General features: G+C 41.3%; 1 protein-coding gene across 2 annotated transcripts in view; it reads left to right on the top strand.

Annotated features, from left to right (window-relative positions):
• GSK3B (glycogen synthase kinase 3 beta) overlaps nucleotides 1-19654 on the top strand; it is a 144570-nt gene that overhangs the window by 53722 nt on the left and 71194 nt on the right. For both annotated transcript variants that reach the window (XM_061365476.1, XM_061365477.1), the window contains exon 2: nucleotides 1733-1926. In XM_061365476.1, the coding sequence (XP_061221460.1) occupies nucleotides 1733-1926 (194 nt within the window). The remainder of the gene's footprint in view (nucleotides 1-1732; nucleotides 1927-19654) is intronic.

Below are 19654 nucleotides of genomic sequence, written 5' to 3' on the forward strand. Positions count from 1 at the left end.
CTTCGGGCCACTGGATGCTGCTGTGATACAAATACATATTATTTACGTACTTCAGAAAGCAGTGAGTTATTTTCAAGATCAAAGCTGTCGAAGGTTCAAGGTGGATTTAACCCTTGCAGTCCCTCAGGTTCAATTGTCCTGTAATGGAGTATAACTGAAACTCTTAATAGGCTTACATTTTTGAAAGATTGGAGTCCTTATGGCATCTTTTGCAAAGCCATTGTTTATTGAAACAAGGGCACTGGGAGAAACATCTGGGAGGCATAATGCTCTGTAATGGTCAAAGTAATTCTTGGTGTAGTTACAGAATCATAGAATAGTTAAGGTTAGAAAGGACCTTAAGATCATCCACTTCCAACTCCCTGCCATGGGTAGAGATACCTCACACTATACCATGACGCCCAAAGAGCTGTGCAACCTGGTCTTGAACACTGTAGGGATGCAGCATTTACAGCTTCTCTGGGCAACCCATTCCAGTGCCTCACCACCCCCACAGTAAATAACTGGTGCCTTATATCCAATCTAAACTTCCCTTGTTTCAGTTTGAACCCATCACCCCTTGTCCTATTGCTACAGTCCCTGATGAAGAGTCCCTCTCCAGCAAACTTGTAGGCCCCCTTGAGACACTGGAAGCTGCTCTGAGGTCTCCCCACAGCTTCTCTTCTCCAGGCTGAACATCCCCAACTGTCTCAGCCTGTCTGATGGGCCTGAAATTCAGGGTTTGCTAAAGGAATTGCAGCTCTGAAGAGTGTCCTTAGAGCAGATCCCTTGAGACCAAGTACTTCAAATCTCAACCAGTATTGCCCGGGACATTTTTTTCATCTTTAAAATTTCAATAGTCTTGATGTTAATGGGAAAGCAGGGACCAAACCTCACTAACAGTACTGGTGATACTCTGGCCTTGTGAGCACTTGGGTGAAGTCTCTTTAGATTTTGAGTGTTGGCTGTGGAACAGCAAAGAGTTTTTTTCTTGCAGCTATATTGGATTCTGTAACTTGAGCCATCATAACTGAAGGGCAATAAATGACTAATGTGTGCCTGCAGAATGTCTATAACTTTGGTCCTATTGCAGACAAAATCAGACCTTGAACAAGAGGAAGCACAGTTGGTGATAGCAGTAGTGCTAAGAGTAGGTGACAGTGGCTTTGTCTATTAATGGGAAAGTGCTCTTGCGGTCGGCAGTGGACTGCTGAAACCTGCAGCCACTGCATCTGCACCAAAGCACATACACGTGTGCAGCATCCACCATGATCTTGCGTCCTGAGTACTTGTCACTGCATTCTGATTCATGTTGAGATGCAAGCTAAGTGCGTGCCATCATCATCCTTCTTCCCCTTTGTCTCCCTACCCCAGCACATGCCTTTCTTTGTAAAGGAGAGCAGAGCAAGACTACTGCGCCTTGCGATGTAGCCTAGATTTCACTTCAGGTCCACACAGCAAGCTTTGACACAGGTTTTGTTTCCTAATGCAGGCAAGCTGAAGCTTTACGTGTATGTGGGTTTGTAATAAACTTTGTCAGTGCTTGGATTTTGTTGCCAGGTGTATGCCTGTACAGGGCTATACTGATAGGCTGATTTCTTCAGTTACAGGAAAACACAGGGAAATGCTTCATTTTGGTAATACAGACAACACTGTGTTTAATACCACTTATGTTAATCAGATGTAGAAATAAGTACTTGTTCATCTTGTTTGTGTGTGTATTTTGATTGTTTGTGTATCTCTTGCTTCCCAGGAGACAAAGATGGCAGCAAAGTGACTACAGTAGTGGCAACTCCTGGACAAGGTCCGGACCGACCACAAGAAGTTAGCTACACAGACACCAAGGTTATCGGAAATGGATCTTTTGGTGTTGTGTATCAAGCCAAACTCTGTGATTCAGGAGAGCTTGTGGCCATTAAGAAAGTCCTGCAGGATAAAAGATTTAAGGTGAGCCTATGCATAAGTTCATAATGTTTTTATGAATGTTATCTCATTTTCTATGTCTTTGATGGCAGTGTTTTTATTTTTAGTTTTACTTTTTAATTTATTTTCATGGAGCTCATAAATGCAGGTAAAAAATTCAAGAACTAAAGATGAATTAGGTGGTTTATGATAAAAGAATATAGTTTAACTTGAAAATCAGTGATTGTTGTTCCAATTATTTGGAGTAGTGCAAAACAGGAAGCTAAACATCCTGATTTGATGTGCTGTTTCCAGGTCGTACACTAGATTTTTCAGACAACAAGTGATGGAAACAAGAGAAAGGCTTGTCTTATGCTTACTTCTTTCTAGCATAGACTCTTCTCCAGTCATTAGTAATTAAGCTGCTGGAAGAAACAGAAGCCTTTGGGCTTTGTTTCTGGTTGTCACACATACAGGTGGAAGACTGTACCTGAGTAGATCGGGAAGTCCTCAGGCCAAGTAAGAGGATAACAAATACTGAGTTCAGGGCAGCTTGGATTGAGGGCGAATTACTTTCCTTCGTTACCTCATTTATAAATGTGATCTGTTGTGGTGATTTTACTAGATCTAACTTCTTCCTTCTGAAAAAGTAGCCCTCCAAAAAACCGTATTTTTATCTAGTGGTGTTTAAACCAAATAGAAGTCAAGGACCACCAGCAATCTCACCACTGCTGTTAGTCTTGTGCTTGGTACTTGGTGTGCTTGACTGCTTCCCTTGTAGTCAGGTGGCCTGCAGCTAAACTTGTGCAAGCTGTGAATGATACCAAAAGTACTGTTTTTAGTGTCTGAAATCAGTGGTGTGGGTTTCGGGATCTGAAGGCCACAGCCTTCACAACTACAGAAGTATAAAGATAATTAATAGAGAAAGTGCCACAGATAATCTTCATAGCATGGTCTTGATATTAGAACTTCCGAGCTTAGAAATAAGAAGTTGAAACATATTTAAGAAAAATCAGTGATTTGAAACTCCTTTTTTGCAATTAGATAGTTAGGTTTAGAAATCCTGAAGGCTGTTAGATTACATTTTATAACCTCCTCAGTTCTCTCCATTTTTTCTCTAAGACTTCAAGCACAGCTAGCTTTACTGCTTATGTTTTAAATTCACGTCCTGTTTCCAGAGCAAAACCATTCTTTTGAAGTGTTTTAAAGGAACTGCTTTATGCCTTTTCCCGAGTCTTGAAATTAATGCTGTCATCACCACAGGCATACCACAGGTACATTAGATGAAGAATGAAAGAGGAAAGATATGTTAAAATGAATCTAATCATCCAGCATTATTTAACTTCTAATTGAGAAAGGTGTGTAAAGTTCTTACATTGTTCTTGCATCTGAGTTATTTCTGGACTGTATTATGTGTGGAAGGCAATTAGTACCGGGGAAACATGCAATGTGATGTAGAGTGGGTTATTTTAAAAGAATGGAAGAGGCAATGGCATAACAGAAGCTTTAAAATTAGCCATGCTTTAAAGACCATTTTGATCTCTTCTCATTGTACAGTTTTAACAGGGAGGCAGGCAAGGACATTTCTCTTAGCATGTCATGCTTGGTTGATGTTGGCTAGTGCTTTGGACCAAAATATTTGATATCTTTAGTCTCATGAATGAGGTATCAAAATGATGTCAGGTATCAAAATGAAAACATGGTTGAACATTTTAGTTTCTGCCCATCAGATACTAACAGTTTGTGACATCTCATTTTTTATTGTTTTTTTTTTCCTCCAATAAATCTGTATTGGGCGTCTACAACAAAACGTAGGGCTTTGGTTTTGTGGCAGTAGTTGATTCAGAGGCATTTGGTTATGTCTTCATTTTGGAGAGTGATTTCAAAAAACATGGTATCTTGGTATATTAGCCCTCCTTTTGTTTAAGGAAAAAATACTAAACTAAAAAGCTAAGTAGGGTGTTTTGAGTTTGGACTCTGAACTAGTTGCCTGTGTATGATGATATAAGTTGAAAATATCCAGTAACTGGATGGAGGCTTTTATAGCCCTAAACTAGGTGGAATTAATGGCGAGTGCACATGTAGATTAAAGATAGGTAGCATTAATTTAATACTTTTAAATATAAATGTACTTTTTCTAAATTCCTAATTTGCACAGATGTGCAGAAGTACCCAAGTTATGCATTTCAGTTTTATGGTCTTATCCCAAACTTGTATGTCAACTGTGCAACATCCTCTACCTTTTCTCTCAGCTCTCTGGTTTTTGACACCATTCATCAGTTTAGTCCTGCCTTTCTTTTCACATTCTGATCTGGAAGTGTATGTTCTGTTGGCAGGAAGTGTAAATTCCTCCAGGCTGGATGAAAGTCTCTGCTTGGATAGGTTTGGAAGAGACGTGTCTTACATCCAGAATAGCATACAATTACTTCAGGGTATGCTACTCACTGGTTGTAAATGCTGGACCAGATACTATGCCAGCTAAAGGGGGAGCTCTGAATGTCTCTTGGCTGTACATTTTGATTGCAGCGTAGGAGTGGACCAGTTCTTCTGCTCACAGAGCAGCTGTGTTGTTGTCACCCCAGCATGGCTTGCGAGTCTGGATCCAAGTTCTGGTGGGTAAAGTTCCTTCAGAAATCTGCCACTTAACCTCTTAAAATGTACATCCCTGCTTTGGCAATGATGAGGAATACCCTCGTGTAGGCAACCCAGGATGGTGGATAGCTTGCTTGATTTAAATCAAAGTAATCAACCTCTGAGGGGAGAGAGGGTACCTGTTTTCACTCTGCTCCCAGTCATGGGGAAGCAAGAAGGGAAAAGTAATGCATGGAGTTGCTTCCTGAGCTGTAGATCATCAACAGAACATTCAGCTGTATGCTTCAAGCTGATGCCTACTTGTCTCTGTATCCTGACAGATTTATCTCAGCCCATACAGTATAATTCCTTTGTGATTTAGGTCTTAAAAATAATAAAATTATAAAAAAGAAGCTTTTAAAAAAGCCAGCAGTGAATCTTGAAACTGCAAGAGCATGATTCAGAGGCTACAGGAACGCCCAAGAGAGTGTAGCTTACAGGCTCCTTCTGCATTTTGTGAATGTGAATGAGTTTATTGTAAACATCTGGAAAATGCATGACAGTTGCCAGTTTTTAGATCTCTGACAGGAAGTTGAGATACTTTAATCCAGGTTTAAAACTGGCTTGAAAGCTGGAATTGCCAGAGGAAGGTTGTCTTTGTTTTCCTTTTCCATTACTATGACAGGTTTCTCGGCACTGAAGTGGAAGCAACATCGGACTATGTCAGACTGAAGTGACTGTGTATCTTTGCTAAAGAGTTGAACACTACTATTCTTGTGATGGTAAAGATAGTCTGCAATGCTCCTAAGTGTTTCTTCTCCTTTGTTGCAGTTCAGTGGCTCTTCAGCTTGGCAGTGCAATTCCTGCATGGCTGGTTTTAAGCAGGGTCTCTGAAGTATTCTGGGGTTTAAGCGAATATTGTCTAGAGTTCAGTGTAACCTTAGAGCAGTAGTGTTAGAACACTAGGGGTAGAGACAAATGGCTGAGGGGGTTAAATAAACTAAACTACAGACTTCTTAATTTTGGTCTGTGGTTCCCTGCTTCCATTAAACTAGATCTCTATATTAAGTGTGAAGAGTTTAAATAATGTGGTTTTGGAAACTTACGTGATACATAAGTGAATATCTCACAAACTACATGCTGTTTATTGTTCATCAGACCATTGCATTTTTCTCCAGACAGGATGGAACATTGTACTTTCTTTGGGCTTTTATTTTGTGTTTGGTTTTTGGTTCTTTTTTTTTTTTTCCATTTGAAAGTTTTAACAAGGGTAAGAGAGCTGTTTCTCTTTGAAAAAAGGTATAAGGGAGCTCTTCACAAGCTTTTGGGGCCAAAATCTCTCAAATGGCAAAATACCCTAAAGTCTCTGTCCCAGCTTTCACAGATCGTTACCATCGCTGCATCCCACACATACATACGAATACGTCCTCATAAAAAGCATTGATAAAGATAGGTGAAGTTAAATTATTGATTTATAAGATTTCAATTAGTTTCATCCACATGTCTGTCAGCCTACCTGTGATGCTTGAAAACACTGGTAGCATAGATATTCTTCTACTGCTTTTGTTGGCATGTTCTTTGGGATATTCTTCAGAGTAAGAGCCAGTCATGTTGTTGTCTAATTCTGGAAGAAGTAATCATCATGGCTTGACTTCGTGAACGAAGGTTTGGAAAGGGCTTTGCCCATGCTTACTACAAGCGTGCTGATGGCTAAAAAGGCCAATGTGAGATAGGCAAATCCGGCTGCAAAAAGCACAGTGAAAGGTCTCCTTGGGTGGAGCAGGTGGGGCGTGATTCTTTCTACCTTTTCTCCTCGAGACTAGTCCTGCATGAGTTCTCAAAGGAGTCAACGGCATTATGTATGGTGTGCCTCCAGGTCTCCCGATTGGAGGCCAAGGTGGAGCACTGATGGTAGTCAGTATGGCCAAGGCTAAGGTATTGTTTCAGGAAGTCCTTATATCTCTTCTTTGGGACACTTCTCTTGTGGCTACCGGTGGCAAGTTCACCATAAAATGTGATCTTAGGGAGGCGGTGATCCTTCATCCTGGAGATGTGCCCTGCCCAGTGCAGCTGCAGTTTCAGCAATATGGCCTTGATACTGGTGACCCCTGCCTGTTCAAGGACAGTGACATTAGACACATAGTCAGTCCAATGGGTGTTTAGAATTGTACGGAGGCAGCGCTGATGAAAGCGTTTGAGGAGTCGCAAACAGATATGTTAGCATAAATTGGAAAATCTTAGTCTAGTTTTTGTTATTTCTGTCATTCTTAAGAAATGCCATTGCAATGAATGTGTGTGAATTGCTAGAAAAATGTCTCAGCTCACCGGGAATAAGGACTTAAATCCTTCTTATCTGAATTGCAGTACTTGATGTTTCTGGTTTAGCAGTAGAGTAGAAATGAAGAGAGTTCATCTAGATGATGAAGAGAGTTCTTCATAATCATGCATCTTTTCAGACAACCTAGAATGGGCATTAATGTTTCTTGTTAATGGCTCACATAGACCCAAAGTGTGCAGCAAGAGAAAGCCAAATTCTGTTACAACAACCACTTATGCTATCCAGTCTGTCAGATCATTCAGCAATGCAACTGTGTGTGCCTGTGGCTTAGTTGCTAGAATTATTTAAGTAGGCAGAGCTTCTGGAGTGTGAGAGGATGTCAAACTAGGGCCCTGATGGTCATAAATGTGATAAAGCTGAGGCCACCAAATAATAGGCAGGGCTCTTTCCTATTTTTAGCTATGGGAGGAATTTATGCTGTGACCAATTGCATGATTTTTATTTTTTAATATATAAAATCTCAGCATTAATCTGAGCCTTAAAGCCTAAAAACCCAAGAGGATGGACAAACAAGTCTCTGTTGAGGTTCTGGTTTCTCTCTATCTGCTGGGTATGTGTACTTTTGTGTACTGTTTGAAATGCTTCTGAAAGAGGAATAGCTTTCCTATGGTTTCTGCCTCAAATATATGAAGCTGCTAAGTATAAAAATGCACTTTTTCAAAGTAATCTATATCCATTGTTTTGTTAATTAGAGCAACTTGGATTGTAGGAGGTCCGATGAAAAATACAAGTCCACAAGAAGGAATTCCCATTGAAAAATGAGTAGGTGATTAGGTTCTTCCATTAATTTCTGAATTCAAGAGGCTTTTCTGTTTAAAGGAGTCAACCATTTAAAACCGATGCATTTTTAATAGGTTGTGTGTCTGCTTTTGGTGCAATGTCCCATTCTGTAAGCATGCACGTACAAAAAGCGTGAACCTGTTGACTAATGAGATCTGTATCTTCTGCTCTCAGAAGCTCAGTAGTTAACAGACCACTGAGAGTCCGACTTCAAATCATGTTTAATTAGTTCCAGTCTTGGCTGACCTTGGCTTATTTCTTGGCTCTTAGTTATGCTTGGCCATTGAAGATACAGCAGGTAGTAATATTGTGTTGAAAGAAGGCTGCATTTTCAGGGGGCTTCAGTCTGCTCAGGTCACCATTTGTGTAGCTGATCTGTTTTGAGGAGGGATGTACCTTGTAACCTGATGGAATTAAGAGGGGTGTTTTTTAATCTGTAAGCTATAGTCAGTCATGTCTATAGACTGGCAAACAAACAGGAGTTTGACACCCAGCCTGTTCATACGTGCTGGGGAGCCTGTTTGGAAAACTTTAAGGAGAAAAACTATCACTGTCTCTTCAGTGTAGGTTTGGTCTCCCTGCACCATGTTCAGACAGGGTGCAAGAAACATTTTGCCTTTTAATGTTTTAGCAAATCAATCTTCCAGTCTCCTGTTCCTGTGTCTTGTAGCTTTGCCCATGAGGATCTTAAATGTATAGCTTAAGAGAAGCCATAGTTATTGCTGAAAACAGATATCACATAGAAATCGTGACCTCCTTTGTGTGCGCCTGAGTTGTAGACTCTCAATCACAGAGTATGTGAGTGAAGTACTTTACCTGTTATCACTGAGGTTTAGAATGCACACCATCTTCATCTCAAGTTGGTGTTTAAGTCTTGAATACAGTGTAGAGCTTGGACCTGCTCCACTGTATTCATAATCATCTTTCTCTGTGACCTCTGGCCATTTGCAGATTTTCACTGAACTAAGAACTGCACTTTCTTTGTTAATTTAACCTGTGTGTTTGTTAGCTGAGCACCCTCATATCTCCATCTAAGGATTGCTGAATATTCAAACAGTGATCTGTAAGACCTTCTTTCAAAAGAAGGTCTGGTTTTATTTACGCTGTCCTTATTTTTTTACCCTATCTCAGTTGAGTTGGAAGCACCCATAGGATAAAAAGTCACAAAGGAAAGACATAGTGATGAGAAACAATATTTAAGATCTTTCTTTAAAGTCTTTGAAGAGTTGCACACCTTCTTTGAAGATCTGAGGAATAGTGAATCACTGTTCATAAGACTATTATGAAGGTGGTACTCTTAAAAGGATGCCTTAATTACATTGTTAAATGGTAGAAAGTACCCAGAACAACAAATCTGTCTTCTGACGGGCAGTTGGCCTGGGGAAGACAAGGAAGTGCTCCTCATCTGCAGATGTGCCTGCGTTTGTGTGTAGAAATGTGTTTCCACATGTTGTCATGTGGAAACCCACATCTTAGTAGGGGAATACTTGTCGTAAGAATGTGTCCCTTGAAAATGGAGGAATAAAAAGGGCCCTTGAGGTCTTTTTTATGTGCTACCCCATGGATGCTGGCTTGAGGAGTTTGTGTGGATACATGCTACAGTTCAAGTTTAGATTTTGAGCTGTTCTATTTCTACAAGTTCTTCTGGACTAGGGCCAAAGCTAGGATTTTAAGACAAGATAGCTGTTTGTGGTCAGTTTTCTATTTGCATCCACTTCTAGTGCATAACTTGAGACTATGTGAATTTACTGACCCACAGAAAGAACCTTAAGGTATATTAAATTTATAAAAAGCCTTTTGCTCCACTGGTCCACATAATTCATATAGCTGCTCTGTTAATGCTTTGGTTTATTTCCTGTTGTCTTTCACATCTATTGAAGGAAGTGAGTTCATATGTCTCATGTTCATGAAATACATATATTTATGTATATTCCAAGAAATATATGTTCTATATATATGTTCCTAAATTAAGCTGGAGAATGCTTTGAGTTAGAGAGGTTAATAAAGAGTAACATTGTAGGGATGCTGTTATGAAATAATGATACTCAGAGTGAAGTTCAAAAGGTTTCCAAACCTATTCAGGTATGGAAATGTGTATTTTAAAACACATAAATAGCTGTCACTTGGACACATACCATCAGTATACTGTAGCTGTGTGAGTATAGATGAAGCTGCTGCAGAATTCCTTCCTGATCTTAGTCAAATTAAGTTCCATTTGTAAACACACTTTCCTTTGACTTCTAAACTTTGCTGCTCATGTGCCTGAAAAGGACTGGCATAGAAAAGCAGTAATTCTGTGTGCAATCAGGATAATCTCTTTGTCATTCACATCTGTGAATCAAGGTTTTACTTTCTTGTCACACTTTCTGCTTAGAGGAAGCCTCCTTTATGGCAAATACGAGGCTGACTTTAACAGTCTTCATTTTTGGGGTGTCATGCTGGTGGTCAAAAACAGTTGTGAAAAGTGTGGACGTGGTGCTTTATGGAAAGATCTGTGATAGCCTTTCTGAAGCATTGCTATGAAGGCTAAACACACACTGCTATGTGAGCTCATGCGTCTGTACTAAGCTAGGTTTGTTTTTTCATCTTGCAGTTCTGGCTAAGATGAACATGCAGAGAATGACACATCTAATGCTCCAAAGAGCAAGCCTTGGGTAGTGAAGGGGATGTTGGGTGGAAATGATGTCCCAGTGGGAACCTTCTACACCTGTCTCTCTCAGCTAGGGAGAAAAGTGTTGTGTAGGGTATAAATAGACCATTAGCTGATACTTGTTTAGATGAAAATGGTGCTTTTGAGAGCACTTGGATGCTTGGTTCATGCAGTTGCTTCAAGGCTTTTTGTTGTACCATTGTGTATTCTCTTTTAGAAGTCCCACAGCAGGAGATTGTCTGGCTACAGAAGATTTAGCATAAACACTCTATATATCCAGCAACATTATGTACCTGTGGCTCCCGCTTGCTTACTTCATTCTTATTGGTTGAATTATCTTTGGTGCAATGTGCGCATCTTGGAGCATGATTGGATTCTATTGTCAAATAATTCGGCTTCAATCTTTTGCTATTAAACACAGATCTTTGTTCTCAAAATACTGGGCTTCTAAATGAGGTAGTGGCAAGCTGTCCTTTTGAAGTCAGTGTTTGGGTTTTTTGCACATACTCTGCTGTGGTAACTATGCATTTGAGGGGAAAGAATGGATAAAGGATGAAGTGCAAGACATAGGAAAGACAGAAGAGATCCGCCTGCTGCTTGACAGCGGCTTCCTAAAACAAAGACAGGGGGACAGATCTTGTTGTTCCTGTGTCAGGAAGACATTGTTCTGTGCCCTTCAGCACTGGCTTGTAGTCAGCTCTTTGTTTAAAACCTAGTCCATGAGCTGCTTTTCTTATTCCTGGTTCCTCCTTGAAGAGAGTAACTCAAATTCAGCAAATGAAAGGAGGGAGGTTTAAGGAAATGTAGAAATGGGAATAATTCTGGATCGCTGCTTTGCTGTCTTGAGTAGACCTTGCATTTTAGAACCAACCAGCATGTTTCATCTGGGAAGCTGTCAAATCTGTGAGAGCTATATAGTTGACAAGTGTTTTCTTTGCTGCTAATGGCAGTATGCACTGCCCATTGCTCCTTTAAAAAGTAATACCAAGACTAGGTAAGTAATAATAGGGACACAGTAAAAGGAAACCACTTTAAATGTTTTGTGAGGCATCTGTATTGCAGAGAGAGGCACTTGAGACTGTCGGGCATATTCTAGAATTAGCAGCACTGCTGGTTTTTCCTGTGACTTGGATGCTTCCTGATCCCTGGGACAACTGAGGAGGCGAGATGTGAGTGACCAACACAATTATTTTTAGCCTACACATTACAAGGAATTGCTTTTCTGCTACTTTACATTGCATGTTTTTGAGAAAAGCTTGTTTTGGCTTCATGTCACACTTTGGTTTTTCCCTCACATTTTCTGTCTGCGTTATGCAGTGAAATTTGGCATATGGTGCCCAAGACTAAATTTAAAGGATGACGGAGACAGATTTTGTTGGATGACCTAGACTGCTGCATAGTCTGCTGCAGGAATTAAAACACAACCTGATTTTCTCCCACTGGCTTTGTAAGGGTTCTGTTGTGCAGTAACCCAAAATAAGAAAGCCTTTTGGAAGGGCAATGAGAAACTTACTCCATTGAGGGGAAAATTCCAGTTACAGAGCTTAATGTTTAGGTACTGTATTAATACTTGTTTTAAAATACAGTGAGTGATGTTAATAAAGAGGTGGTCATGCATTCGCACTGCTTTTTGGGGAGGAGCAAGGAAGGGACCCGCTCCAGGGTGAAATGTGAGCTGTGGTGTTTGTTGTATTTTTGAATACGTGTTAGAATGCAGTCTGCTCTCTTCAGGATGGGCTTTTGTTTATGTATAGATGGGGTGAGCAATCAAGGCTCCTATGAGTAATCATGATGCAAATACCCAGGCTATATACATCTATATTTTGAAGTTCTTCTAAAATTTGAAGCCAGCTCTAATTGTTACAGGCCCAACAGAGGTGCTCATTCCACCTCTGCATTTGTGATGTTCCTTTGAAAGCCCGGCCGCCGTGATTAGACTGCTTAGGCCTGAGCTAACTTGTCAAAATACAAACATCCAGTGTGAATCATAGTAACAATGCATATGTAAAAGAACAGCTGAATCTAATTTTAGTTTTTAATTCAAAAGGTACTCTGTCACAGAGACTTAGAGTACATATTCCCTCCTCGTTTCCCCTCCTAAAGTTCATCAGTGAGGCTGAAGACAGAATATCTGACTCAAAGTCTTGTAAAGATTAATCGGCTTCTGTTTCTTCATTTGAAGATTTGTCCAAGGATCTGCTCATCAGACTTGAGTTTTTCAGGCCCTTGCACATGCATCTCTAGTTTTGTATCACCAGACACATAAAGGTTGTGCCTGGTTTTTGGGCTTGAAAACAGGTATCTCATTCATACCAGATGAGCGTTAACAGTGCAAGTATATTGGCTGATTAAGAGTGAAATCATTTGCTGTGGGCTACTTAGTCCCTGAAATGGGACAGAAATACCTGGGTGCTGAGGTGGGACTTGCATACCCCTTCCTGAGCTTCCATGCTGTCCACCAGTTGCATTGCACTCACTGCAAGCGTACAGAGGAGGATTCTGCCCCTCCAAAGTAAAAGTTTACAGTGGATGGTTGCATAGCCTGAGTGAACCCAATAAGGCACCTTAGTGGAAAAGCTTAGTTTTACTGGTAAGTAATAGAGGAAGCTTTAAAAAGATGTGCTGCTGACTAACATGGGAATCAGTAAGTGTGCAGGTGTGGAAATGAGCACTTTGGCGTCCTGCTGCTCTAAAATACAGTGCATGGGCTAGGGAACGTTAGAAAGATTCAATTCAGTGTCTTACATGGGTGCATTGGCTTTGCTTCTGACGTTGAGCAACTGTGTGCGCAGGTTTAAGATGAAGCCTGACAGAAGTTAATGGGGTGCACAGCAGGAGACCATAGGAGAGCTCAGAATTTCTGAAGAATTCCTAAAAATGAGGATAAATACTGTTTTTCTTGGTCATGCCTTTCTGAATGTACTTTATAAATAGTAAGCAGTTCTGAGTTATAAAATTAGAAGGTGGTAAGAGCTGGTAATTTTTAGTTGAGGCAGTGATCTTAGAAGCTTGGTCCTTTGTTTTTGGTTCTGTTTTGTTTTTTTCAAGTTGTGTTCTATTCCTTTTAGGTTATAGCCTTCTGTTGGTGCAGCATCATGATAGACTGTCCTAGAACTGCCTGTCTCTGAGACCTGGGGCTTCCTTGATTAAACTGGGGTTATGAATTCTATCCATTTGTTGTTTAGATATCTGCAAAAGCAGCAGCATGAAATAGAAAATAGAAATGCTCTTTCCCCCAGTGTGCTGGAAGCCACAGTAGGTGATTGGAGTCAGTGTTTGAAGAGCCAGAGCAAATAGTCAAGAACCTGGTACAATGCTTCTTTTTTTCTGAAAAGTCAATATAACTTAGGAAAGGGCAAAAAAGGACATGGTTTACAGATAATAGAATAGATCTCCTGATAGGCAATGACTCTGCTTCTTTAGCTGTGCATAACAGGCATAAAGGTTATCTACTTTAACACAGGGCTAACAGAGCTAGTAGGACAAGAAAGTAGCATGAGACATAAGAAAACTGGGGCACGTTGAGGGTTGCCTGGAGTGTTGGAGGCATAACAGAGTCAGTGTACTCATTGAACAATTTCTGTGGCAGCACGAAGGCCATCAATTAGCAGGAAGGATAAACAGTGCAAGGACTCTTGTTTGGAGCTAACCTGATGAGTATCTCTTGGAAAGGGTCCATCTTGCTAGTAGGAACAGCCTGTACCCAGTATCAGTGCACAGTGCTGTGTGCAGGTGGTAGTAGAAAGTCCCTTCCTGATGGAGCAGTAAGCTGTGGCATCCTGTCCTACTGGCTTGTCTGCATGGATCTGCTTGTGGGTTGATGATTATGTCTGACTTCTTGAGTAGGTAATGGGCTTTAGAAGGGAATTAAAATCAGCTGAGTCCCTTTTAAATTCAGCTGTCCAACTGAACACTGTTGGAAGCTTTAACTGATTCACTTTTAAAACTCATTTGAATTAAATCTTCCTGAAAGTAGGTACATGCAGCTCAAGATGTGGCTCTTTGTTAACCTTGTGTGGGGTAAAAATTAGAATGTGTAGAGAGTGATACTGTCTTGCTTACATAATACCAACTCCTTAGTGGGAAGTAACTCTTCATTATTTCATGCTGCTGGGATTTTGAATCAGAAGGATCTCGGAAGCATTTGTATAGAGTTTGATTTCAGTAAATATGGAAAAGCATTGCACACTGGTCAGGAGTGGAGCAAGGAAAGGAATCCAACTTGGAAGGCACAGTTCTGTTGATATAAAAGGCATCTGATAGTTTATTTGCATTTTCAGTGAGAATGTTGCTGCTTAATGCTTGTGTCAGGAGTGTCTATCCTGAAAAGTTCCTGTTAAAGTTTAGGTCTGCTCTGGCTACAGAGAACAGTAATGCAAACCTTGCTCTTGTGACTGTTGGTCTGCAGAGACTAACTCTGGGTAGTTAGAGGGAGGAAGCTGCTGGCATTCAATCCTTGGTCCCCACTTCTAAAATAACACAATTACGGATAGTCCATGAAATAAAATAAAACCTTAAAGGGATATTGAGACCAGTAACGTTTCCATTGGCTTGCAGTCATTTGAGAGGACAACTTTGCAGTTCCTTTCAATGTGAAGAGGAAAAGTTCAGAATTGTATTTTAAAGTGTTCAGGAGGAATACACATAAAACATTATGGAGCAAGTTTAGTTTTTCTAGCTCATAAAACTGGCAGTGGCAAGCATTCTATAGGGAAACAGGTAGTATTTATTTCAGCTTGCTCTTTTTGCTTGGTTGTTGTTTTTTCTAGCACAGGAAAAATTTCAGCTTCTCTGAAACAGCCTAGAATCCATCTTGATTCACACATTCTTTGACCCCACTGGGTTTGCCTTCCTGTGCAATTATCTATTATCTCTTGGCTCTGGACTAAAGCTGAGCTCAGGAGGAGAACATAATGGTAGATGATCTTGTGCAGGTGCCATCACTTTCCCTGGGTAGGTGTATTAGTCTGCTTTTGGAGGCATCTGGTTTTTAGGGAAGTGCTGGAACTTGCGAGTGTCCTCATTGGTGCTGTGGTTCTTAGAAAGCTGCATAGTGTTTTCTATACCCAGAAAAGACTTGCCAGTAGATGGGTAACTCATGGGAGGTGCTGCTTCAAATTGAATTGATTGCCTTTGCTATGATTTCTCATGGGATTATTAACGCCTAATCCCTACTTTTAAGAGATGCTGCAGAACAAGATAGGCCCTAGTGAAAGGGAAACTATAATACAGGTGAGAGGTAAGTCTTGTTTTCTTCAAGGGGTCATAAACTTACTGTTCTAAATGTTAAGGCCTTTTTGTGGTTATGACATACGTTTCTCCAAAGCAAACTAAACAAATTATGGGAAGAGATAGGATTTGCTAGTTTTCCTGCCCTTCAATATCAGGGCAGGAGGAAGAATGCATCAACCAGAGAATTCAAGTCTTGAGGAAAAAAGCTTTAGCATAGAGATACACTATTGTATTTGAGTCTGAAAACTGTGATTATCTTGACTGCTTTAGGTAGCAGTAGGTTGGTGGTTTAAAAACTCTATATTTAGTCTTTCAAGTCATCCTCTTTGTGAATAAATTTTGTCAAAGGTATTCATGGGCTTAGTGAGGGCCTTTCAGAAGCTTAATATGGGGGGTACCAAAGGGCCTAGCTTGTTTGGCAGCCGGATGTCACCAGCTCTGGTGTTCGTTGAACCTCAGAATATATTCAGCTGTTTGAACACAGCAGAAATGCTGAACAACCTCTTCCTTCTAGTCAGAAATGCACATTTTCCACCCGATTGTGCATAGTTTGAATTCAGTGCAAATGAAACTTCATGCTCAGTGGAGGACAAATGGAGCAGCTGATGAGAAATAGGCTAGTGTGAAGAGAGCTCTTGGCTTGCCTGGACAAGCCATTCTTATCTCACTACTGGCGGTGTTTGCAAGATACCTTGGGCCAGGGCAAGAGCCCTGTCTGTCTTGGTTAACTCACGTTCTGTCTCCTGATGTGACTCCTAAAGCGTGGACGTAGGGAATGACGGAAGAGGCCAGTTTTGGCTTTTTGACAGGTATGAGCACCAGTGGTCATATTGACCTCTCTCACTTATATTGGATCACTCAGTAATTCAGAATACCATGTTACAGATGTAACTTGTTAGTGTGGATTATTCTTTCTGCTAGTGGTAGATTCAAGTCCTTTTTTTTCCCCAGTAAAACGTTATGAAGTGCTGTGAGTGAGAAAAGATTCCTGTGCCATTTCTGCAGTTCCTCACCTTATCCACTGCAGAGCTTTCCCTTTCCTAACAAATGAGGCAAGGATCCTAAAAACAAATCCTTCATTACTGAATTCCACGTTACCCCCCCAGAGTATCTGTTCTGCATGGTGTATGCACTGGGAGACCTCCTTAAACAATGGAAAATAAGATCTTGCAGTGGAAAGTATGTGGCAAGGTCAGTGAAGGGTTTTGCAATTGGCACTGCTAGTAAGAGTGGATGTTTTAATGCAGCTACCTGCATGAAGTACTGCATGTTAAACACAAAGCACGTGTAGTCCATTTAAAAGGTGGTAGGTGATGCAGGAAGCACTTTCTGCCATAATTTGTCATGGACTGGCGCACAGTGTCACAAAGTCACCGAGTCTCATGTTTTACAAATGTACTTCTGAAAACTGTTTGCAAGTTCAGTAAGAGGTTAAATGTCCATGTCTTCAGCTTCCTAGCTGATGGCTAGGAGCTCAGCTTTTTTTGAGCCTTCCTTGGAAGCATCTGGTGATGGCAGCTACTGAACTGTTGGGTGATTTGATGCCAAGATGATTGGACTGACTGAAGTCATCTTTGTTCATTCAGTCCCTTGTTTTCACCAGTTGTCCATTTCTTTACTTGCTGCAGGGTTATGTGCAAGTTCTCATTTTATTCTGGAAGCAAGGTAGAAGCCAAGATGCTCCTGAAGCTGCCACTCTTATACAGTGGCAGTGACACTACTGCCCGAGTTCCCAGCTATAACTTCAGCTTTTTGGTTTCCCTTTCCTGAAAACTTGCTGTAGTTGAGCCCAGACATCTGACAGTGGGGCCAGTGACTGGATGCTTGAAAGAGCTGAAGAGAGAGGACTTGTGGGCAGCGGCAGATGGGATGGCTTTTGCACTTGCTGCCCTTGCAGCAAAAACTTCAAAGCGGCTGTTGAACCAACACAGTTGGTGACCTAGCATTATGTGTTGAACTTGGTTCCTGGTAAGCTCTGTGCTTTGGGTGGCAAGCTTGGTGAATCAAGTGGTGTCTGGTGAGTCACTCTGGTGTCCTAGGTGCAGGGACAGCAGCACCCAAGAGAAGTGGGGTGGCAGCTGGGTGTGGAGGGCTACCTCTGCCCTGCGAGTTTAAGCTGCTGCTGTTGATGGATTGGGGCCTGGAGGCTGGCATTCATTGCAACATATTCCTAAGATGTTGGTTATGACACTTACCCTGGGGTAGGCTTAAATTCAGAGCTGTCTTATCCCAGTCAGAAAAGGGAGCAACTGAGTCGATAACATTCCTAGATCTTTGCAGATAGCGACAGAAGGACAGGGTGTCATGGGAGTTAGGTAACCCTGCTTTGTATTGGTCCAGCTGGACCTGGTCCTTTGGGAAACCGAGATTGGAAGTCCATGAGATGGTAACGTAGCCTTTTGAAATGTGGTTAAGGCGTGCCACTTGGAATTCATGGTGCTCACCTAGCACATGAAATAATTTCTCTCTGCTCCTTCCTTTTTTTAGGGATCCCTATTACTTTTTAGTGTGACTAACTGGTGAATCTGTCCGTAGTGCTGTGTCATTGCTTTTAAAATTTGTCATAAAAAAGCACACTTTGCTGTGCAAATAGTTACTGAAACCTACTCTTCTTCTCTGTACTCTTTCTTTTGGGGCAGTTTAGGCTAGAAGCGAATGTAAAGGTCTCCTAATCTTTTCATTTCAGTGCTGTGATACACTTTAGCTTAAGGAAATGATTTCTTGAAAATGGGACAGTGTTTGAAAAGTGCTAGTGCTGACTAAGGAAAAAACCCTCAAGCAAGAAGTCTCATAACCTCTTCTATCAAACCTGAATACTAAATCTTCTAGTAGCATACAGTGGACTTGTACTTTGACAGAGGTGGCTTTCCCTTTCAAGGGTATGGTAGGTAGTGATAGGACAAGGGGTAATGGGTTTAAATGGAAACGGGAAGCTCAGGTTGGATATAAAGCAGAACTTCTTTATTGTGAGGGTGCTGAGGCTCTGGCCCAGGGTGCCCAGAGAAGCTGTGGCTGCCCCATCCCTGGCAGTGTTCAAGGCCAGGTTGGACACAGGGGCTTGGAGCAACCTGCTCTAGTGGAAGGTGTCCCTGCCCATGCAGGGGGTTGGAACTGGATGATCTTAATGTCCTTTCCAACCCAAAGCAGTTGATTTTTGTATCTAGCAAAGGTCAACTGGTGAAATTATTATGCAGATATTGGAAGAATGTGCTGCTGCCCTTTAATATTAATTAAATATTAATATAAATACTAAGATACATATTTAGGGGAGCTTGAATTTATATACATATATGTATATATAAAACTATGAAGAACGAGTTTTGAAACATTTTTATGTTTGTGTGGCTATCACCTGAAATTTGGTAGGGTGTTTGCTATTTTACGCTTACTGGAGACCTGATATTCACAAGTGTGGTCTTAAATTATCACAGTAACTAGTAAATGCTGATGTTTGCTCATGAAAAACTTACTGAACCTGGGGGCAGGGAACCTGCCAGGAATTTGGGGAGAAGGGCTTATTGTGCCTGTGCATAAGGTAAGGAGTGCAAGTAACTTAACTGCTGGAGCTGAGCCAATTTCCTTCCCCATTCCTCCACCCCCAGAGGAGGAGCTGCCCAGTCTCCCTCTGAATTCCGGAAGGAATGTTTAACCTTTTAAAAGCTTGGTCATCATTAAGACTTGTACTTCTGGAAGATTGAAATCTGCTTGGCAAATAATCATCTGCAGGCAGTTAATTCCACTTTCCAGTTTCACTCCCCCTTTGTTCCCTGCTCAGTCTTCACCAGTTCATAAAACCATAGAATCAGCCAAGCTGGAAAAGACCTTTAAGCTCATCAAGTCCAACCTTTACTGCAGCAGTGCCAAGGCCACCACTAACCCATGTCACTGAGGGCCTCATCTCCATGGTGTGTGAACACTTGCAGGGATGGTGACTCCAGCACTGCCCTGGGCAGCCTGTTCCAATGCCTGAGCACCCTTTGGGGAAGAAATTGCTCCTGATATCCAGTCTGAACCTCCCCTGGTGCAGCTTGAGGCTGTTTCCTCTTGTTCTGTCAATTATTATTTGAAGAAGAGGCCAACCCCACCTCACTGCATCCTCCTGTCAGGCAGTTGTAGAGAGCAGTAAGGTGTCCCCTGAGCCTTCTCTTCTCCAGACTAAACCCCCCATGTTCCTCAGCCCTCTCTCATGTCCTTTTAATTTG

Source organism: Neopsephotus bourkii, unplaced genomic scaffold (assembly GCF_033783945.1).
Source record: "Neopsephotus bourkii isolate Nb327-2 ecotype Australia unplaced genomic scaffold, CSIRO-AGI_Nbou_v1 NB_1287, whole genome shotgun sequence".
NCBI classification, from domain to species: Eukaryota; Metazoa; Chordata; class Aves; order Psittaciformes; family Psittacidae; genus Neopsephotus; species Neopsephotus bourkii.